This window comes from Perissodus microlepis, chromosome 1 (assembly GCF_051167445.1).
Source record: "Perissodus microlepis isolate ML-2025 ecotype Zambia chromosome 1, ASM5116744v1, whole genome shotgun sequence".
In the NCBI taxonomy this organism is placed as follows: Eukaryota; Metazoa; Chordata; class Actinopteri; order Cichliformes; family Cichlidae; genus Perissodus; species Perissodus microlepis.
Genome location: NC_140461.1, coordinates 15,222,060 through 15,245,972, shown reverse-complemented (window position 1 = coordinate 15,245,972; position 23,913 = coordinate 15,222,060). Strand labels below are relative to the sequence as shown.

The 23,913-nt window shown below is 40.5% G+C and overlaps 1 protein-coding gene across 1 annotated transcript; it reads right to left on the bottom strand.

Moving 5' to 3' along the window:
- Window positions 1-3,547: 3,547 nt before the first annotated feature.
- On the bottom strand, window positions 3,548-23,663 carry fam120b (family with sequence similarity 120 member B). Its single transcript, XM_084931632.1, has 15 exons — window positions 23,555-23,663; window positions 23,149-23,271; window positions 21,007-21,197; window positions 20,700-20,833; window positions 20,490-20,612; window positions 20,195-20,386; window positions 18,424-18,688; window positions 18,158-18,341; window positions 17,072-17,173; window positions 16,487-16,659; window positions 14,730-14,822; window positions 9,582-9,788; window positions 9,244-9,391; window positions 4,061-4,343; window positions 3,548-3,987 (listed from the first exon to the last, which is right to left on the bottom strand). Exons 2-15 carry the CDS (start codon window positions 23,267-23,269, stop codon window positions 3,957-3,959), a joined length of 2,247 nt encoding a protein of 748 aa, XP_084787758.1. The 5' UTR covers window positions 23,270-23,271; window positions 23,555-23,663; the 3' UTR covers window positions 3,548-3,956.
- Between the last annotated feature and the right edge of the window lie 250 nt (window positions 23,664-23,913).

Below are 23,913 nucleotides of genomic sequence, written 5' to 3'. Positions count from 1 at the left end.
GAGCCCATCTGAGGGAGGAGGCCTCAAAAAAGGAGGTTTGACTGTCTATTTGTCTCACTGCTACTGGAAGGACCACACCCAGACCTCTACCACACACACTCACATACACACACACACAAACAGGAAGCACTTCTGTCGGGCAGCCAACAGGGTTTCCTTCGGTTGAGGGAAGACTAGCACTGCTCACACTGCTTGTGTTTTCCCCCTTCCTCTCCTTTTCCCCTCATCCTGTTTTTCTGTTGTTTTATCTATTCTTAGCCATCACCCCATTACCCTGCCGCGTTTCCTTCGCTTCTCATCTTTCTCAGTGTTTACTCCTCCTTTAAACTTCTCCATATCCCTCTGCCATTTTTTCTTCCCCTCTTCCGCTCTCTTTAACCTTCCATTCCTCACTTCCTCTTCACCACAGAAAACATCCCTCCTCCTGTTATTGTTATTATCTAGAAGGGGTGACTGGATCCGAGTTATGCATGCATGCTGCGTGCCCCACCCTTGGCCTCCTCCTAACACACACACCCACACCCACTCAACTCACCGCAGCTACTAACCCCAAAACACCCACACGCTTTGTTGTTTCTTCTGCTGCCACTGGCCTGAGACGAAAGACAGGGAGCGGATGGTGCAGTCACACCCCGCTTTGTATGACTGCAACGAAGGCTGGCCATTGATCGGTACCTCTACCCTGCCCCTTTGACCCATCAAAACTCAAACAACTAGATCACACGATTATCTTTTAAACACAGGATAGTGCCACATCAAAACCATGAAAAGGCTCCCAAGTCATGTTTATGTTCCGATCATAATCCACGAATACACAACTGGATGAAACAGTTTTAAATCAGTAACATAGCTCTCCACAGCTTCATAGCTTTCCACAAAACCTGTTTTCGCACATGCAGCTCTGAATGGAGACAGCAAACATCTGATGCAGTCAGATCAGACAACACTGAACCTGCCAGCTCCCTGATTAAAACTATCTGTGTTGTCTTACAGCATCAGTTTGTGCCCATATGAAAATAACAGTGGAGGAATTTTGGCCCACTAGTCTTTCAGGAGTTGTTTTAATTCAGCCACGCTGAAATGGCCTTTTTTCAGGTCATGCCAAAGCATCCCAACTGGATTTAAGTCCAAGATGTGATGCTGCATACCTCAACATAACTCCACCAAATATTTTCATTTCCTTTATGTCCTTTTTGGTCAGCAGTGGTTTTCCCATGGATGCCAATGTTTCCCGGTCTTTTTCTAATCGTCGAATCATGAACTCTGACCCTAACTGAGGAAAGTGAGGCCTGCAGTTCTTTAGCAGTTGTTCTGGGTTCTGTTGTGACGTCCGGCATAAGTCATCAATACACTCTTGAAGTAACTTTGGTATGCTAGACCTTCCTGAGAAGGTTGGACTATAATGGCTCTCACTGAGTCCCAAAACCATGCAAACCTGTCCAGACTGATAAATGGCAGCAACTTTGTTTCTCAGCCATTTGTTTAGATCATGGCATGTGTTACTTTATAAGATCTTTTCCTATTTCGTTTTGTCAGACAGTTTCAGCTTTATTTAAGTCATTTCTTGATTCATCAGGTCTGTCAGTAATCAGGCCTGAGTGTGAAATTAAACTCATTAACATGTGATTAATCACATTTAATTCATGATTTAACAAGGAGGGAAATTTCAAATAGCTTTTTTTGCCTTAATAAATAAAATCATAATTTCAAAAACTGTATTTTGCATTTACTTGGGTTGCCTTTGTCTAATATTAAAGAAGAAGAAGAAAATGGATGGGTGGATCTGAGACATTTAAGTTTGTAAAACATGCAAAAATAAAAAATAGAAATCACAGCACTGTAAATGCATGAATGCACAAATCTATTTGCAGGCCATGAAGGATTTGGTTCATACATAATCCTCTTCAAATTCTTTCTTTTCTGTTGTCTTAGTTTAACTCCAGGGATGTCAAACTCGTTTTACATTGTGGACGCACGAAGCCCACTTTGATTTTAAATGAGTCGCACCAATGAAACTCCCTCCATCAATGCAAGGACGTTTAACTACAGATTTATCTCCAGAGATATCTTAAAATAAAGAAGTGCAATTTATACTTTATGTCTCAGTTTTTCTTTCTGATAAAGAAACTGAGCTGTATTAAAGAAAGAAATCAGTACGACTACTTGGGCTAAAATTGTAAGAAATGAATGTGTGAAATTACATTAATAGCATTATTTCTTACAATTGCCCAGACTGTTCTGCAATTATAAAGCTGAAAGTTTTTAATTCACAGAAAATAGCCTTTTTTTCCCCACTTGGAACACATTGCAAAAAAAACATACATTTCCATGGTAGATATTAAAAAAAGAAAAGGTTTTGTTCTGTCATTTAATTGTTTATCTATTACTTAATTTCTTTGGTGTAGTGAAAGATGGCCATGAAGGAGGAAAAGATGTAAAACCTACTAAAATAAAGTTAAATTCACAAGATTTATATTGTTCAGTGGGCCAGATTGATCTCTGTGCTGGGCCAGTTCTGGACCCCAGGCCTTGTGTTTGACATCTCCGATCTAGCCCACATGCAAGACCTTGACTAAGGTTTCTTGTGTATGCACACATAATCTTTGACCCATATGTCCCACAGGCTTTAAAACAAGGTAGCACAATTTATCGCACCTTTATTACCGTCAGTCGGTTCCTTTAAAACACACTGTTCACAGTAGTAATCTGAATATGAAATGGATTGAGCTTGTGTATCTATACTTTGATTTCCTTCTATTTGTTTCCATTTACTGACTAACATCACGCTTCTTTTATGATCTGCTTATGAGCACATGAATGCACACACACGGGAATGAGAGCACTCAGGCCTGGGGAACTTTCTCTGCATCCTTTTCCTCTCTGCTGGGTTTTACAACAATTATGGTCCTACAGGAAGGTGGGCAAGCTGACTATACATTCCTCAACAACTTCACACACACAGACACAGACACACACACAGATGCAACAGCAATTTGATCTGCACACACTCAGTACTGATGATGGTATTCTCACTGAGTGGGAAAATACTTTAAGCTGTTTCTAAGTGGTGCGAACAAGCCCTGAGAGGTCAGCTTCACCACGGTGCAGTGATGTCTCAGAGGAGCACCAGCAGCCCTGAGATCTTTAGAACAAATTGCAGGTTCATGTTCACAGGTCATTTGTTAAATCCTACGTACACAAGGTCTAAAACTGGAAAACCGTGCTGGCATTAAGAGAAATTTAAATCTGATTAAAGAATCACACGACTGTCAAGACCTTTGCTTTGCTACAACCCACTTTCTGAAGGCTTCTCCAAGAGTTTTCCATATTTCTCCATTAGAGCAAACCAACACAAGTGCGTGTGTCTTAAAAACAGGCTCTCCAGTGGCCTCGCTTTGTTTCTCACACCTCACCTATGGTATCCCATTACTGAACTGTATGAAGCCGTGTGCCACTGATGTCCCATCTCATTTGATATTTGATACCAGTATTACTGTTTCTCTAGTTAATCCCATTCCTTTGAAAGGATTAAGGCACTGTACACAAACAGCTTTTAAGATCTTCGCCTTTTTATTGTTTGAGATAAGACATAAAAACAGCCTCAAGGGTTACCTGTTAATCCACCTCTCAGATGTAAGATGGAAGCGTGTCATTTACTGCTTGTTTGATGGCTTCATGCTGTTCATTTTGTGTAATAGTAAAACAGGTTTTCCTGAGATTAAGCCGAGGCTGGTGACGGACGAAACTGACAAATGAAACGTCAGACACATTCCAAACCTCTTCATTCTTCCCTCTCTAAATCCCCATTCATTTACCTCCTGCATCCTTAGTACAAATACTCCTGACAGCTCATTCACTAAGCAGTTTGTTCAGAGAAATTAGATTCCTCCTCTTCTTTCACTGTGTCTTTCCCATCCTCTTAACTGCCAAAGTCCTCCCCTCTAATCCTTGTCGAGTTACGTTCCTGGAGCCGGAGGTTGTGGCCATCTGAGAGGAGAGGAGATGAGTTAGAGAAGAGGAAACTGTAAACTGACATTTTTGTGCCATATTCTGCTGCTACCTCGGAGCCAGTTGGTATTTCCCTCTGTTGTTATACGCTCGACCTCTGGGCTTCAGAGGGCGTCTTGTGTTCTGATTTCCTCGATCATGGTCGTCAGGATAAAATGAGTGAAAATGACGACCTCCTTCGCTGTGTCCTCCTCTTGCCCACGGCCCGTCTGTGCTTTCATATTCTCTTCGAGCTTCTGTTTCTTCCTCTCGCTCCCTCCGTCCCCGTCCACGCCAATGGCCACCCGTCGTCTCCTCTCTTTCCCTCCAACACGTACCACCACTGGGAGCCCAACCTGAGGGTAAGACACAAATCTCCGTACACCGTGCTTCTGTAACATCCAAAAATGCAGCAAACAGGTTTTAGACACATTCAGTCCAGAGATTTGGACGTGCGAGTTATTAATTCATTAAATTGCTTCGAATGATTCTTGGTCACTGGAGGGCATTAACAAAACTCTGGCATTTTATCACCTTTTATGTTGTTTTGACGAATTCGAGAACAGTTGCCGTTTACCTCATTTTATAATTCACAGACTGTATCCAAAAAATAGATGAGCCCACAGTGACATGATGTACTCTTTTGAAGCCATGAGGTGCACATTTCAGCTGCTGATGTCTAACTTTCTTATATGGTAGCAGGCTGGAAATCTGACTCCACCCTGGGTCACTCAGGCTAACCATATGTGTTTTGGGAGGCAATCACCATATCAGATTGTCTCTATATGATTAAAGCAATCACTTAAATGATGTGATTGGAAGTCTAGTGTAGAAAATAGTTTAGAAATCAGTAAGTTGTGTGTTTTTAGCAAATGAATAAGAGCTTAAAATAAGACTGAAGAAAGGTCCAGAGAGTCTTTATGACTCCATGACTGTACAAAAGATGTACAAAAAATATTTTTATTAGAATATTATATGAGCTACATTAGCATGATACTTCATTTTTAATAACATGGTTCTCGTTGATACTGGCAGATATAAAGCAACTCAACTGAGCCTGGAAAGTTATCCAGATTATAAGACAAGCCCAAGTTCTCCAGGTATCCTAAGGCTATCTGTGCCAAATTGAAAGCAGACCACAATTATCCTTACGCCACCGTCAAAGTGACGTCCAGTCTGCGCCTGCCACCTAAATTAGGATGACAATTTGGGCACCAGCTTAACTCACCTGGTGGAGCAGGTGAGCATGTAAGGCTGAAAGCAGCCAAAAGGGTTTGAGTCTGACTGCATGTCTTCCCCCTCTCCCAGTTTTCCTGTCTAATCTCCACTGTTCTATCACATAAAAGAGAAAAAAAACTCTCAAATAAAACATATAAATAAATGGGACCACAAAAGAAACATCATGTTGTACTAAAAATACTTTAAAAGAGTTTATTGAGACCATAAACTCATGAGGAAAGTGTCATGAGGAGGAGGCCCATTTACTTGTAGACTTCTAAACAATTAGACTGAGAGGAGGAGCTCCTTGGGAACGGCTTTTTTTTTTTTTTTTCAGATCCAGAGACGACGATATTTTATCTTTTAGAGTCTGTGATAGGACTTTACTGAAACCAGTAAATGATAATAACTTTGACTAATGCTTGAAATCAGCAGTCTTAAATGTAAATGTTAATCAGTTCGAACTGTATCAACATTCGTCTCGTCCTCTCTCAAACATACACAGATATCCATCTTGCCTTTCAAGTCTTCCCACAATTATGTGACAACAGCCCACAAAACAGCAAAAATTATATATTTCAGACAGGATGCACACAATCATCAAGTTTGCATTAACTGTGTCGACAGCCGAATTATGATAGGACAGAATACTTTCATCGCACTGAGAGTTTATACAGCTTTCCTTACAAATAACAAAACATCCCCAGAGCAGCTTTTTATTGCTGCACGACTGATTATGAAATTGATCTGCTGGCAGGAACAGTTTCTCTGGGTGTGTTCAGCTGCCACTAAAATCTATTGTTGGATTCACAGAAGCCTGGGACTTGCCATACACTTAAGAAACTCTGACAGATGTGGAACGTTTTATGCCAATTACAAAGTGCTCAAAATAAAACATCAAGTCCAACTTTAGAGTTTACCAAACGGGAGCGGCGCATTTGGCTAAATCAGACCGCCATCTTCACATCCATCCAGTGCCTGAATGTGAAGGTGCAGAAAAAGAGTATGTAACACATGCCATGAGCACGAGAGTAATGCGTCAGCGAGGCCACAAGGACCACAATCTTTTTAAAGGTGTTTTATGTCTTGCAGAAAAAAGGAGGAAGTAAAAAAGGGAAACATTAGAGGTTAGGGTAAATATTTTATTGCAAATATGTGCAGCTCTGATAAGAATGCAAGAAAATAAGGTTGTTTACAATTACATCTTGTCTTTTTGAACAGATATAAGCTGGAGAGACGTGGAAGAGGAGCTACACTGGATTCACTGCCGGAGTGTAATTGCGAGGGCAGGCGGGCTGAGGAGATATTTGCTGAGGAGACTAAACATCAGGCCTGATTCAAACAAAAACCAAACCCGGGTCCTCAACGATACCACATAGCGCCACCGCTACTCTCACGCACATGCATACTCTCTCTGCGGACACACACACACACACACACTCACACTCATTTCCCCACAGCTCTGTAGTAATGATCAGTGTCTGTGTCTGGCAGAAATGAAACACTGAGGTATAAAGAGTGTATAGCCTTCCATCTATAAAACCAGAAACATCCTCATGAGACCCACAAGGGTTGACTTGGGCAGAAAGCAGACAGTTCGGCGCAAACTGGAGGATCTGCGCCAACATGGCATGCAGCGCAACGGTCGCAAAAGGTTTATAAGTCACAGGGTTGAAGAGAAACTGCGGGTTCATATTTCATAAGCTCCCGCTAAGTCGGCTTTTGTGATGGGGTCTGCAAACTCCAGGCAAGAGGTGAAGTTGGCCTACAGCCTGCACACTGCAGTCAAGACCGTCATATAACGATGCATTAATGCTCCTTCATGAAAAAACAGGAGGCGTGTGAAAAGGTTGAAGAAACAGCAAAGGGTTTTGAAGAGTCTGGAAGCTGGAAGAAAACTACCCCACTGATAGAAGTTAAGATGATGAATAGAAAAAGTAAAACAGAGGGGAACAACCGAGGGGAAGGGGAGCAGAAAGAGGGGAGAGACAGACGAGAGGAGTCTGTAATCAGTTGTTGTGAGTCTTAAAATAGAGCTCTCCCAGCCTATAAACAGAAACCCACTATTACTAGTGCACTGACAAAGCAAGTCTCGGATCCAAGCGTGTGTGTGTGTGTGTGTGCGTGCAAATGAGCACGGCGGTATGTGATGAGGCCGCAGCACACATGGAGCTCATTACAGCATGGCCCTCTGGGTAATGTGGTTCCATGAGGGCCCCAAAGAACTACAACCGCAGATCAACTGTCAGATTAAAATGATGCTTCTCTGTTCAGCTCCAGGAGGATTTTTTTATTAGTTTTTCATGTGAGCTCGCAGACAGATTGCACCCATTGGATCACTAGGGGCCTCTTCAGCACTCCATACTTTTGGACAGTGATTAGCTTAAAATATAAAAACAACTGAAGCGTAAAAAATAATAGAGACATCGTGGCATCTATTTTTGGGGCTTCTTTCTTTTCTTTTTTGTTTTGTTTCCAGAGTAGATGCAGATACGGGAAACACATGAAAAGAAAATTGGTCTGATGTGCAACAAAGGTCCCCAGCATAGCACAGAGGACATTATGGTTATATGGTATGCATCTGAACCACGAGGTTACCAGAGCACACCAGAAACACTGTAACATTCAGTCAGAAGGGTTTTCTCTTTCTGATCCTCATTTAGGATGGTCTTTAGATCAAACATCTTTTTCCAAAGAGTCATGGATCAAATGGGAGCAAAATTATACAGCACGAAAACAACACACACAAAGTGAATGGTAAGGGCAAAAAAAGTCGACGACTTATTACAATAATTTATTTCCCCACATTTCTATCCCAGGACTGTCTAGAGAAGCAATTTAAACAGCCTTAAATTATTTTGTACTGTATCTCAGCGTAGCTTCTCATCTCTCCCTGAAACCACTTTAGCGCTTCTACCTTTAACTTAACTCTCTTCTGATTGGCTGCCCCTCATTAACATAAGGTTTAAACAGCAGATGTAAAAGTGCTTTTGTGCTCACATCCAGAGATGAGATGATCATATTGAGGATATGTGCTCTCTTTTATAATGAACTGTCAGCCCAGGGGCATTACTTATGCGTACGTTGACAGTAGAAGCCCATGTGTGATGCACAAACAAGGAAAGGCACAGTAAGCTCCATTTGTGTTAAAATCAACTTCTCTACACCAGCACACAGCACAACTCCACCCCTTTGGCCTGGTAGGCCTGGTAGGCCTTTAACCTCCTAACCAAAAGACTGAGAACAAAGAACCTGTAAGTCAAGAAGACTGTTTAACATTAAATCTGATTGCCATGCAATGTAAATAGATATTTCCTGACTTAAATGTATAGTAGTTACACGAGAGCTCTGTATTAACTTTAAATAAATAGAAATCCTATGATGGTGGATGCATTAGTGACGTAAGTTGACATTCCAATCTCTTCAGTCCTTTCAGTAGCATGAAAGCACTGTGATTTGGTTTGGTCCTTAATTGTAATTTTTTTTGTTCTTATTTGAATGTGTTGAGAAAATCATGCATGCATTCATCTGTTAAATCTACAAAATCATCATTGTCATAATAAATATTTTGGAACGACTCCCGTTTAAATGTGCACATTACATCAGCTGTTCTGTGAGCCAGCGCTACCAACATCAGTGTACTTTCTACAGTTTGTATTCTGCTGTGATATAACAGCACAGAAAAAGGCCAAGTGTGCATTTCCATTTGATTTTAACTCTTCGATTATCGCTTTCAGAGCAGATAAGTGTTTGGAAAGCTGACAAATAAAGCCAAAGTGTTAAGAAATACTAATACCACAGACCAGCACAAAAAGAGACAAAGCAACTTAAACCATCATCATCATCTGAACATGCAGAACGCATATTCATATCATTTTTTTATGCTTCAGACAAATTAAGCAACGTGTTTACAGGGAAACTTTGTACCAAAAGGTCCTAAAGAAGAGAAAGAGTTGATGGAAACTTTAAGTGACGAGCCAGTATTCACATGTACAGAGATAATCAGATAAAAGCAGGTATCAAGTGTGTGTGTCTCACCTGAGTGTCTGTCTCTGTATCTGGTTTGTGTTGTGGTTTTAGGACGTGACTGTGGTGCGTTGGGTCTGGACTGCAGGACTCTGCCTCTCTTGTTGCAAGTTTCTGTAAGTTTCTCCCTTAACTGGAGGAACAGAGACAGGCTGGACGACTGGGAGAAAGAGACAAACGTAAGATTACACACCCACAGATTAAGTTACTTATCACTACCAAAGACATTCGTTTGAATTAATAAACAGAAGCAAAACCAGACTAGCAGGAATAAGAAGTCACTTCTTTCTCCCTCTGAAGTCTTGACACATTCATAAATGCCCCATTTTTCTTGTCCCATCTCCACTCACATCGTGGTCCAGCAGCTCAGTTTTCTCTGTGCCGCTGTGTGCCAGCAGGTACTTTGAGTGGAACAGCCGTCCATCGAAGCTGTGCCAGGGCATTAGAGCAGCGCTGGGCAGCGGGCAGCCGCTGGCACAGTTAGCACCCAGCAGGTGGCTCAGCCCTCGGACGTACAGAGATCCCAACTGTACCGCACGACTCGAAAACAAAGGCAGCTGAAAACAAAAAAATCATTTAGACTGTGTAACTTCTTTACAGTAAAATCAAATATTTTGCTACAGGCCATTGTCAGTCACCTAATAGATACCGATGACACAAACACAACTCTTTACAATCCTGCCAGTGGGTTGAGTTTGAGCTTACCACATGTAGGAGAAGATTTTTTTTCAGCACAAAGAGAGACTTGTTTGATGTTGATTATTTCCCTTTTTAAATGCAAAAATCACCTGTCTAGTATTTAAGAGCTTTTAATCGCTCTTTGACTGTCAAATGCTGCTAACATCAATAGATAAATATAAACTGAGATCAACTGCAGCACTGATTGTCGCATTAGTGTCTTTTCTGAACTGCAGCAGATTTAAAAGTCCTGCTGCACAGAGCCATCTGTTCCTTCAATGTGTTTAGCGTCACCGTCCGCAACAAATTCCTGAACATTGTTGTCTCCCAACCCCAATTTGCACAAACATATCTGCTCTGCACTGACTCATAAATCAGAAAATTAAAATACTCCTCAGGCCACCCACGTCACTGTTACTTCACTTGGTTTCCTCGTGCTCACTGCCAGATGACAGTGAAGCATCTCTGTATATCTTCCTATTTGTTGGCTGCATGTGATGGTGAAACTTCTTTGCTTAGTTGGACTCAAATTGGCTTTTAAACTAAGACCATAATTACTTTTTTTTTTCTGGATATAACTATGCTTGAGGACATTTTGAATGATGAGGATGAACAAAGTAAAATGAAAACAGGAAAGATATCTCAGAGTGAACCTGCTCTTATACTGCAGCAAACAAGAGTAAATCTCCCCATTTACTTTTCAAAAGTCTTCACCCTTCCCTCATTTCTTTATATTTAGCCAGAAAATTGGGAAATAGGTACAGCCAGGTCTCCGGGCTTTATGAAGGACATTCAAAGCTCCTTTTTTGGATTTTGGCTGCCCTTTTCTGTCAGGATGAGCCCACACTGCATCAATAATGTTTAAACGCCGGACATGCCCCAGCCTTTCTTTCCTGCTTCCCTTCCTTAAGAATTGCTTCTTGACAGCCACACTTCCACTGAGATCATTTGTGATGAAATCCGAGAAATCTGATTCAGTTCATCTGGAAGTTGCACGCTCCACCAAGCATGCATCAAGTCATTTCTGGTGATCCTTCAGTAGACACTAGATGGATCAGCTGATGGATCATACCTCTCAGGTATTTGCTAAATTTTTCTTAAAGGCATGACCTTCAGGTCATTTACGATACTGCAGCAATTTCTTTTGCATTCCACTTGTGTGGTTTCCTCAATTTTTTTGCACATCAGGCTCAGATATGCCAACTTTTCTGTTAGCAGCTCTTTGGGAATCAGCTTATTGATGATTTTTATGACTTTCAAACTGTTATGTGTTATTTTAAAAAAGAAAAACCCATAACAAACTGAAATAAATTATGTTTTTTATGACAGGCTGTTGGTATCAAAGTGGCTAAAGATACTATTAAAAATTGTTTTTTTGGTCAGTTGTCTTCTGTGTGTAGACACATTGGTTCATCCTTTGAGTTGCACGACTTCTTATGCTTGAATCATTCGCAGGTCATTGAAAACAAAATAAAAGCCATTCCTCTGGAAACAGCCAGAGGGCTGGACAAAGGGAAACTTTGTAACACCACTTAATAAAAATTCTAGAAAGTCTGTCTCCTTGGAAGCAAAACATCAATAAATGAGGCACTCAAGACTTTTGCACGGTGCTGTAAATGCCCTAATAAAGATAAGATTCTCCTGAGTAAATAATAAAAAAAATCAGGCAAAATTATAATATATCTTACAGCTGTTTTGTGTAACTGAGAGAACAAAAACAAACTGCGGGAGAAGAATAAAGAATAAGAGGAGGATGAAGAAGTGGAGCACAAGCTGATTGTAACAGCAGGCAGATGTTCTGTGTGTGTGTCTGCTCTCACCTGTCCCTCAGATAGCACTGATAACAGTGATTACGTGTACACAGACACACACATACACTCATCCCTGCCTGCCACCTGCTTCCAGTCAAACACAGCTTCACCTTCTGAAAACAATGAAACACTGGACAGACACACAAGCCTGAAGGCACACACAGACACAAAGACAGAAAAGAGATACAGAGCAACACGAGGGAGAGAGAAAGAGTGGTCAAGTGCAAAAAGGATAAGAACGTGAGAACACACACACACACACACAAAAGACAGAGAGACAAAGACAGAAATGTGTGTGTGCATGTGTGTGTCCAGTGGGGCGGAGTGTGCATGGTGTAAATAGCTCCATGTGGTGAGCGTCAGCCAGGACAGACAGGCGACTGTCGCCAGCTTACTCTCTGTCGCACACACAAACACACACGCCACAATCACTGTCCCATGGGGAGGAATGTTGCAACACAACCAACGCATCCAAAAACCTATGACCCACAGCCCCTCTCTCCTACACACACACACTGGGTGACACTTTTTCACAAACAGACACTTCTCTCTCATAAATTAATCTTTTAATAAAGAAAATCTTTGTGATTTTTACTTCCTGCTGTGATGTGTGATGTATGTGAATCTGTGCAAACACACACACACAGATATGAACTTGCAAAAATGAATACCATACGCACATCAATAACAATTTGTCTGTTTGTGTTTATGTGTATATTTAATCCGTACACTAGTCACTCAGTTAAAACCCCTCCTGCAGCTCTGAACCTCTCCCATACGACATATTCAAATCAACGCCCAGCCCTAATTATTGTGTAGAAAACAGATGAGCAGCACAAATACAAATTACTAGACATAAGTATGGTAATTAAGCAGTAAAAATAAATGGGGCTACAAAGAGGCAGCAAACACAACGGTCGTTTTCCCAGAGAATGGAAATGCACAGCTGACTCTCAGACGCTCGCATCTGAGAGAACTCACAAGTCCCACGATGCCCCTTCACTGAAGACTGAAATTATAAAGTAGTAGTATCCACTGCCCTGTTAATACATGTCTGATGAGGACTTTGGTCCACTCTGTTTTTATACCAATCTGTTCTAAAAATGTATTGTTCTTAATCATCTCAAATTTAAAGCTAAACTATTTTGCTTTTCCTGTGCAATAAGCCATGTACTCATTGTTACAATGGTGGATATTTCTAAGAAACAATAAGAAAACTCTTTAAACAATAAATTTGACAAGAAGAGTCAAGCAAAAATACCCTCGAACAGAGTGATTTGTCATTCTTGTGTCTGGCCGTCTGTCATCTTGCATTAACATCAGCACAACAACTGTGCAGCAGGAGCTTCATGGCATGGGTTTCCAGCTGCATGCAAGCCCTACATCTCCAAGCACAATACCAAGCATAGGATGGAGTGGTGTACAGCACTCAGGTACTGAACTTGAGAACAGTGGAAATATGTTCTGTGGAGTGACAAATCACACGTTTTTATCTGGCATCTTCTTTTATCTGACAGACTAATCTGAGTTTGGTGAATGCCAGGAGAACATTACCTGTCTGACTGCACTGTGCCCAGTATAAAGTTTGATGGACGGTAGACAAGCAAGGTTCATGAAGACATGACTAGGCCACACAGAATCCTGTCCTCATGCCCACTGAACACCTTTAGTAGAACAGATATTACGAGCAGGACCTCTCGTCCAACACCATTGTCTGACCTAATCAATTTTCTTCTGGTTGAATGGGGGAAAATTCCCACAGACACACTCCAAAATCTTGCAGAAAGCCTTTCCATAAGAGCGGAAGATGTAAGAGTTGCAAAATTGGATAAACTTCATACTGATGCCTATGGATTTAGAATAGGATGCTCCTGTAGGTGTAATGTAGGTGTAATGTGTAAGTGGCCCATTACTTTTATCCATATAGTGTATTTATAAAATTTCAATGGTGGATGCTGGACTTAAACATGCCTAAAGTTTCAAACGATGACGTGAGTGTGTGTACAAATAATCCCTGTGAGCTAAAACCTCACACTTCACACTGCTCTGAATGCTTTGGCTCTGTATGATGTCACAGAGAGGGGATATTCTTATATGTACTTCAGACACAGGGGCTGAAACCAGGCCTAATCCAAGACAGGCATGGATTATTTTGACTCTGGTGCTGTGGAGAATAAGGAGCTGGAAATTAGCAATAATAGGTTCAGTTTTCTTTAATTTCTGCATAATGATGCTGCTTTGGGGATGCTAGTCTTTGAAAACCAAGTTTTGATCTTAAGACAATCCAGTGTAAATGAGAATCAGGGAGAGGATTTTAAAAATGAAAGTGTTTCTGGTGTGACCTTTGTGGGTCAGGTTCATACTACCTAGCCACAATGTCCTCTGCGCTATGTTGTGGACCTCGTTTCATGCGTTTCCTCCATCTACTCTGCAAGCCTTCCAATTAAAATGCAAAAAAATAAAGCTGCCCAAACTGAGTGGCTTTTATAGTTTCAAAACTAAACAATGAAAGTAAACTTTAAAAATCCTGGACAATTAAATTGTTAGCTAAGCAAGTATAAACATTTTATATAAATTTAATTGCACAGAAATGCAAAAAAGAATAAATATCCACCAGTGTACGTGCGCTTTAAGACATTCCTGACGACCGGATTTTAAAAATAAGGTTCAAAATTTCTATTTCCAACAACAAAAACACCCTGCAGTTTATCATAACTGCTTATTTTTTCAAGGTTGTTGTATGCTTTCTTGGAAAGACCGTCAATCAGCAGCTTATTTATGTTTTCTCTCCACTTTCTCTTCACTTTCTATTAATGGAAACATTTTCAGAGCTGTGTTTACCCCAAGAGGACTTTGTTTACTGTAAACGGCAGCGAACATTGTCTTCTTGCAGCGGGATACACAATGTTTGGCTTCACCGTTAAAAAAACGTGGGGGTGAAAATCTGAAAACAACTATAAAATATCAAAAGCATCTTTTACAAATGATCTAAATGCGTTTGTGACAGACCTCGATCTGTTGAAGCTCCTGAGAGGATTTCAGTCTCAGACACACAGCTTGACTCAGGTAGGAATCCACGTCTTCTAGAGATAAAGTTTGTACCTGAAAACATGCGCACAAACCAAACACACAAGGGAAAATACATGGTTAGTCAGTTCAATCACATCCCAGTGTGTCTTCTTTGTGGGTCAGTTTGTTTTGTCTGCTCGCTGTGCAACAAGTCAACACAAAAAGAAACAATGGCGGCTACAGAGACAAGGCTGCCCAGTTGTGTGTACAAAACAAACAAACCCTGAAGTTATTTAAATAGAAGAGCGAGAGGGGAATGTGAATGCTGCAGTGATCAGACAACAGCTACTATTGTCTGTCATGCTGTCTGCTCATCTTTAATCATCTGCTCGTCTAGCCTCCTTCTAACAAGCTACTGTCCTGTCTGTCAGGGCCTTCATTCATTTAAATCGCTGCCAGCCAGCCAGCGCCTGACTGAAAACCAGTCTGAAAGGCTGCCTGTCGATTTTAGTATCAAAACATTCAGCTCTGTCTCTCCAAGTGGGGCAAACATGAGGACACAGTTACTCCTATCTAAATAAGACTAAATCTATGACCGAACTTTTGGTGTTTTTCAGTTGGCGTGTGTTAAATGTATTAGAAAAGAAAAAAGAAAGCAGTACTCTAAGCATACTTTTAAGACAGCAAATAACATGTTACACAAAAACAAGACATCTGAAAACAAGACATCTGAGCTTTTCTTTGAAAATGTATCTTTGTTAGAAACGCATTAATAAGTGATTCAAGTGTCTCTGAAAAAGAGTTAATAAAAGGTATAATTTATGTTTCGCTTCTATAACATGACGCACACACGGTTATCCTGTCACGCGATCCAATGTTGTGTTAAAGCTCAGTCAGAAGACGTCAATGCAAAATACCCAAACCAAAAGCACAAATCTCAGCTTCTTTCACATACAAATTAGTGATCACAGGGCATTACAACAGGATCAAAAGCAGCTCAGATTGATACACTCTTAGATTTACAATCAAAATACAGTAATACGAGTTCTGAGGTGGTTTGAGAATTGTCTCCTGAGTTATTCAAAGCCCCTGGATGGTTATCAGGACTTGTTGACGTAAGAGCTGAAGTTACAAAGGCCGGTGTCTGTGTCTAAACTGGGCCCCCAGTGGATGATAATGGTTACCGTCAAGCCATCAACAAGCGATGTTTGACTTTACATCACACGGTGACAAAAGAGCAGAATAATTGTTGTCTACGTGTTATAGATGTAAATCCCAAATCAAAAGCTGACTCGTACGTTAAACTGTCATCAAACAAATTTGGTCTTTCATTTCTTTGTTTACATGAACCGCCAGCTGTAGGTATCATCCCCTTTCATCTAACAGCTTAACCGGAGCCCAAGCCAAACATGCGCCCTGACCAATAACAACCAAAAGAGGAAAGACCAATCATGCTGCAGATGCAATCATTTGTAAAGTACAGCTGTTAATATTATTTTTATGTTTTTTGGGGCAGAATCGATCAACGTGACACCAGAGAAGACTGTAAACCATGTGTAACAAACAAAAAGCACCTCGATTTTTTACAAATAAAAATAAGTTACATTTGCTATTGATTCATTAATAATTAAATCACATCTTTTTCCCAGAGAATCATACAAATATTTCTGCTTTTTTTTCCTCTTTAAATAACTTTAATTAACTTAATTAACTATTTTCATTCTCTGATCGCTACCAGATAAACGCATCTACACTACCTGTAGGACTAAATATGTGACCAGGCAGAGAGCAGCCAGGAGAGAGTCTTCAATAACTCCATGCAGCTCCGAAAACTCAGGACAGCCAAAAATTGTGAGGAAGGCTGTCAGGCGAAGAGCAGCCACGTCAGGACCCGTGCTAAACCATAACAAGTCCAGACTGGGTTGATCACCTACAGATTCGAGCAAAAGAGAAAAATACTATGGATTTTAGATGGAAAAATAAGGCACAATATCTCTTTCATGTGTTAAACATAACCAGAGCCAGCTTTTCAACGTGAGTCTTAAAGCCGCTGGTGCCTCAGGGTTAGTCTACAATGATTTTAATTACAGAGAAAACATAATTCCCAGGAAACAATCACTTATAACCACAGGACTCATTTGGTTGCTGCTTATTTGGGAGCAATTTAGTCCTATAGTGCATAAACCAAGAATCATGGACATAGTCGTCGTTTTATCATCTCAGGGATTAAAAAAATAAATCAAATAAAATCTTGTATTGGTGGTGTAACTGTACTGAAATCATGTTTTATTTTGTGTCCAAAGATACAGAGATAAGTATATGAAAAACAGCAGGTACAGTACATGGCAGGCTGACTGGGAGAGGGTGGACGATATCAGGTTCCTTCAAAGGGTTTCCAGGGAAGACAAACCATTCCCTGATTGCTGGAGGGTCCACAACCCTTCCTGAAAAAGCACAACATTGTCAGGGTTATGCTTGGATTAGATTTACTTGATTTCCTGCAAAGAACATCATCATTCTCCTCACTTTACATAAAAACTAACGGCACAAACTCCACTGACGTGTGTGTGTCTGCACGGTTCGTAATCCCTTTGCCTCTCCACTGAAGATATATTTTTGATGTTGCCAGAATCTACATGCGTCTATCACCTTTGTCTGTCTTCATATATATGAAGACAGACAAAGCCACTGTGAAATCACTCAGACTCAGATGTCTGCTGATTAATGTTAAATGAGACCTCAACAATACAGACTTAGAAACCAATCGGTAACCCCCTGGTAACTGGTTGCTAAGGAAAAGTGTATATCCTGACTGGCAGGTGAAATCCATTATAAAAAGGGTGCTGCACCAAAAACCTCCTTTTGATTGCTTTAGTCACTAGCAGATTGCTGCACTTGCCCACAGTTTGCATGGAAGACGTCAACAGTGGTGGATGCTGAAATTGCCGACTGTAAATGCTTGCAAACTAACCACGAAACAAAGGCAGTTTGTCTTCAAAATAAAAGTTGGGCCTCTGTATTACTGAGCAGGCCATATTTATCAGATAATTACATTTAATTGATCCAAAAAAAAAGACCAAAGGCACAAATATGAATGGAAAGTTCCAGCTTGGTGAGTTGGGAAAATAAGACCTGATAGACACCTACTGGCTATCAACACGCCTCTTAGCCAAAGTGAGTATCCCTGTAACCTTTTAAGCAAAATCCAAATGATTATAATAAATAAATAACTCATTGCATAGTTCTAATAGGATAATAATATGTTGTTTTTTCTGGGTATTTTAACACTGGAGTCTATGGGGATTAAATTGCTGTTGGAGTCAGACTCAAGTCACCACTAGAAAAACTGTAGTTTTTGGCATTTCTTGTTGACTTTTTTCATTCGCGTATGCTTCTGTTCTCATTGTCTTATGTATTAACTGTTTTACCATTGTGACCAAGCAGAAGGAGGAGACCATAGATGAGTTGTCTGCAGGGCTTGTAGACGAGAGCCTGAGGCACTAACTCGGTGTCCTCCTCATCCTCCAGAGTGTTACTACACTCAGTGACACCCACACACAAGACAGTGTAAACCATGAAACCCTCTGCTGCTGCATGCTTCTCTCTACATGCCTGTGGAAAACCACACAGTAAAGAAACATTTATTCCAGTCTGCAGGGAGTTCTAAAGAATCACATATATGACTATAACATACCTTTAGGATTTCTGGACTAACATATTTTTCAAAAGCAGAGGGAAGTGAGGAGATTTCACACAGCTCGGGACGTTTCTGTCCAGGTAGTGTGTATAAGCAAACGCCTTTCTTCAGTAGCTCTCTACGAGGAGTCGAGAGATTCAGAGACTGTGGGACCAGTTCAGTTTCCTCATCCTCTGTACTCCACAGAGAGCTTACAAGCTGGGACACTGCTAGCACCACCTGCCCCTGCGGAGCACCATAATGTGGTGCAGGACTGTTTTTCCTGGGAACAATAAAATGAAGAATTTTAACTATTTTGGCTCATTGACAAACGCAAACAAGATGAGTGTTTTTCTTTGCAGACAAAAATAAAGAGTGATGGGTTGGTACTGCATGTTGATCTGAGCTCTGTATAATAAAGAAGGATTTGGGCTTAAATCAAATCAAATCAATTTATTTATATAGCACTTTTCACAGGATAAAAACCACAAAGTGCTTCACAGTAATATAAAACAGAAATACATAAAATACATTAATAATAAAACATACAGCACAAATATAATTAAAAGCCAATTTAAATAAATGAGTCTTAAGCTGCTTTTTAAAAGAATAAATACAATCAAGGCAACGTAATGATGGAGGGAGAGCATTCCACAACCTGGGGGCCACCGCTCTAAAAGATCTATCACCACAGGCTTATTGAGGTAACTTCAGGTTTAACGTCACGTTTCTAGGGTTACCAAGGTGGCTCACCATGGTAACTTAATGCAGCAGACCTAACCTGCTTTGAAGCATGTTAAGCTGACAGTAAAGGATCAACAGATATGAAAAACTGAACAACCAGTTCTGTTGAAAATAGCATCACCACTCACGGTCTTCCCACATGTTATTCCTTTTTTTATTTCACAGTTGGCTGGATGAAATTTTAGATCAATTTTGGACAACTGTTCATAACTGTGTGCCGAACATCAAATATGAATGTAAAGTAAGTCTATGCATGCATTCTTTTTTCATATTTGCTCTTCTACTTGCATCATCCAACCGAAATCTGCCAGAGTTGCTGAGCCGTGTGTTAATGATAGTGCTGTGATACTGATAAGTGCATTCATTCACACAGACTGCATTTTTCCGGCTTTCCTTCCTGGCCTCGAACAGACCAGACTTTATTAATAGTAACTCTTCCAGTTTCCCTGACCATAGTACATAAAGCCCACATACATTTTTAGAGCACTTTTTTTTTTTACTGAAGCTCTGTTGCTCTTAATATTTTTATCAAATTATATTTTTATCCTTTGTACAATCAGTCACTCTGCTCCCTCTAGGCTTATACATTAGAGGGGAGCTAAGTCATCCCTTTCACGTGAACATGCTCAAAGATAAGTTAGGAAACCTTGGGATTACCACTTTCATGTGTCACTTTAGCCTGATTGCTGATGTTAGGTAAGTGAAGCAAGATAAGGAAAAGATAACCTGAGTGGGCTGAACTTGCATTTAAGTGCAGGGCTGAGGTGTTGAAAAAACAAACTTGAACATGCTTATGATCTCAAAGTCCACAGGTTTCACACTTACTATTATTTTTAACAAGTGTGTATTTTTTTAAACAGACACTGAAAAAAAATCTGTCAAAGAAAAGCTTAGAGAATGAAGTCAAGGAACTCATATAACATAAAAAGGGTATATTATGTAACTAAATGTAGCCAGCAACAAATATAGCTTGGAGTTAGTAGTAAATAAGACTGAAAAGTCCAATGTTCTATTAATTCTATTCAATACGGATGTAGATATGCACCTGTAAGCTGCCATCGCATTGTTCCTGACATCACGCATCTTCTCCTCTGACACCACATCATTACCCAGGAGACAGGCCAGCAGTGGTAGCTGGGTAACAGCCAGTCCAATGGTTTGGCAGAGCCTCTGTCGGTCGTACATGACAGTGGTGAGGCTGTTTATCCGCAGCTTTGCCACAGACAAATAAGGGGCACTTTAGAGATAAGAGTTAAAACAAAATGTTCCAATCAGACAGTTTGACCACATTTGTCAATAAAATTAAGTTAATCTGCAATTATGAGATTGATTTTACAAACCTGTCATATATGATGAAGTCTGAATCCTCTCCCAGAATACCCATGCTGCCATGTTGGCGAGCATAGCTGGCAATCTCATAGTCTGCCTCCCGCACTGAGCAAAACACTTCCTGACCTAATGACCTGTAAAAACAAAACAAATGTATAAGAACTAGAATTACTGGCTTTATAATTATGGTGCATATATTCTGTCCTGTCTTGCAAACAGACCGGAGAGCAAAGGGTGTGAATGTCGCCAATCCTGAGGGCAGACAAAAAAGCTCTCTACCCGGCTGATCTCCATGCTCTTTTACGTGACAAAATATCTTTGAAATCTCCCCGTTCACTCTGCGTCTCCTCTTCACCTGTAGACCAGAACCAAGGTTTTTTGTAGTCACGCAAAAATAAGAGACCAATATAAAAAAAATTTATGATGTTTTTGAAGCAAATTTTGTGACTTAGCTACCCCTTGTACCACTGACAATTTGAGGTATGTAGAAACCTGCCAAGGTGTTATTTATTAAGGTTATTTTCTCACCCACTCTTGCCTCTTCTGCTCCTCCACTACTCCATCAAAGAAAAAGACCAGTCGGATGCCTGCAGACGTAAATGCCTCAACCCATCTCTTTAGGATATCCAAGTACTCCCTCCACTGGCCCCCACATGCCCAGTCCTTACATGAATACCAGTGGCGCAAGCAGGCCATACCATCCACAACAAGTGTGGGGTCTGCAAGTAAGTGAAATCAAAATGTAACATACAGCAGACCTGCATGATAACCCAGACAATGATCACCGTTGTGTACTGTCTGCCTTGGTGATGTGGGTATACACATAGTAGTACAGTAAACCAATATGGGAAAATAAAGTAGAAGCATATAAAAGTCATAATATATTTTCAAAGGAACATGAACATGTCCTGTTCTGTAAGTTTTAGAGATGCCATTAAAAGCACTGTTTTAGCTTCCACCAACTACACTGTACTGTGTTACAATCCACCGAATAAACATGCTTAAAGGCATAGCATATATTAAGTATGGGTTTAAAGAAAAGTGCTACCTTTTAAACTCCTAGCATTGCATGGCCTTTGTTTAGGTCTGTTGTTATGACTAGTAAGCAAAGGTGTACATATGACTACCACCAGAAAACAGCTAAAAATATCACAACTAATACTATACTATTAAAATTACTGTTAGGAAAACATGTACTTCAAATTAAGCTAAATATTTTTTCTGTCAGTAGGCCATAATTTTTACTACACATTTTCAAATACATCTGTAAGTACAAGCATGATAATAACTATTGTTACTACCATGTCACGCCCTGAAATAAAGACTGAACAGGTGTAAACAGTATTTACTTGTGCATTGCTGAAGCAGTACTTTCATTAAACTACACTCACCTGTCCACCACCTATGTTGTTGTAGTGTTCTCTCTGTCTCGTTTACAAGCCACAGATTTTTGTTAGTTTTTTTAAATAGATGTTTTATTTTGCTTTTTTTTTTAAACATTAAGAACATTAAAAACTGACGATTAGGCAAAAGCCAGAACAAACTATTTCCTTCAGCCAAAAGCTAAAAGAAAATCTCTCTATGTATAATCATAGGAACATTTCCAAGCCAGCAATGTTGGAGCAAGTTGGCTTATTTTAATAATTAAAGTTATTATGACTTTTTTCCTCAATCACTGTCTTGTGGGTGTTTCAGTCCTTACTCAAATATAAGAGCAGACACAATGGTGGAATTATATAACATAAGACCAAGGGATCTTCCAAGAATGGTTGCACTATTTTGCAGGGAACTGACTTTTATACCCCTCGATCTCTATTCTGAGACTTGCTCCAGAGCAAGTTAGGTTTGCAGTATAAGTTACCATGGTGATCTACCTAGGTAAGAAGTGATTCCCCTTTGTAGTACTAGTACTGCTTCGCAGTATGGGAGTTTGGTCATCCACGGCCCACTTGTGTTTTTAACTAGCCTGGATTTCCTGGTGTCTCCCTGGATTTGTTAAGTCTCCATCTCTGAGTTAGGGTGATTATAGCTTATTATAGGCTCATTATTATTATGTTATTCCAGTTTTGGGTTGGTTTGTTTTTGGTTGTCTCTTGTCCAATGTGTCTTATATTTGGTTTTACTTTCGCTGTCTGACTGATACGTTTAACCTGTTTCTTGTTACCCACCTGTTTCCAATCTCCTTGTTATCCCACAGTTTGTTCTGTCTGTATTTATACCCCTTGTATTTCAGTTAAACTATGTTGTGTCCTACTGCTGTCTTTGTGTGCGTTTCGCTGGTCCCTTGTCATTTTTAATTTGGTTGCCTAGATGTCAGGACTCTGTTTTTCCTCTGCATTTGGACTTTATCAGCCATAATAAATGGTTCGTTTTTTTTCTTTTCAAGTCTGTCTCTGAAGTCTGTGTTTGGATCTTCCACCTTTCCTCTACTCCAAATAAAATAACACCCTTAAATAGAGAACCACTGCTTTAACAGGTTAATAAAGCCAAATATTGTACACACATCTGAAAAGCTGAGAGCTGAAAAGCTGTTTCCTCACATTACTTTACATAATCATGCACACCAGTGGAGAAAGCTGGAGCTTCTGGGGGGGGGGTCTACTAATATTACCATTTCATGAATGACACAGAGCCACTGTCACACTGGCTGCACACAGAAATAAACTCAACTGCTGGTGTGAGGTGCGGTTGCGGAGGCCTGCTGCTGTCTGGCCATCTCTCTCAGGTTCACTGTCACACAGGCTTCTGGACAGCAGCGGTCCATGAAGTACTGTAGACCCTTCACGCCCATTCCTATTGAGCAGAAACACACAGAGCTACGGGAGGAAACATTTCACGTCTTTCCAAATAGCGTGTACTTTAACTTTTAATCGGGTGGATCTGTTCTGGTGTAACACCGTCACTGTGGGGAGTTGATTTTAATGAGAACTGACACGAATGCTAACTGTTAGCTTCGCTTTTAGCCCTGTTTCGTGCCGTTGCCAGCAAACTCGTATCACGGATGATACGTCACAGCAAATGTTACTACAACTACTCTAGTATCGCTTCACATGGCAAAAAAAGAAAAAAAACTCACTTTGAAATGTCGCTGGACACTGAGCAGCATTGGTCCCTGCTGTGTTTACTTGAATTTACTTAATTCAAACTACTTCCTATAATCTACGCGTGGCGTCATCACGTTACAAAACAAAACGCACGTGCTCGGCGCATGGAGACCACCGCGCATTCATTAAAACAAAGAGTGTGCAGAGACAAAAAAATAAAAACGTGGCACGGCGCTTCTTACTAGTGAACATCCTGAATGTCATGAATGAGAATGAGCCTTTGTGTTTGTGTGGGCTCGTAAGACTTCACTCCAGCACAGGATCAGAGGAGGGCTAATTGCTCTCCTGGAGAGTGGGCAGTCTTTTGCTGAAAGCCATTAGGTCTACCTTC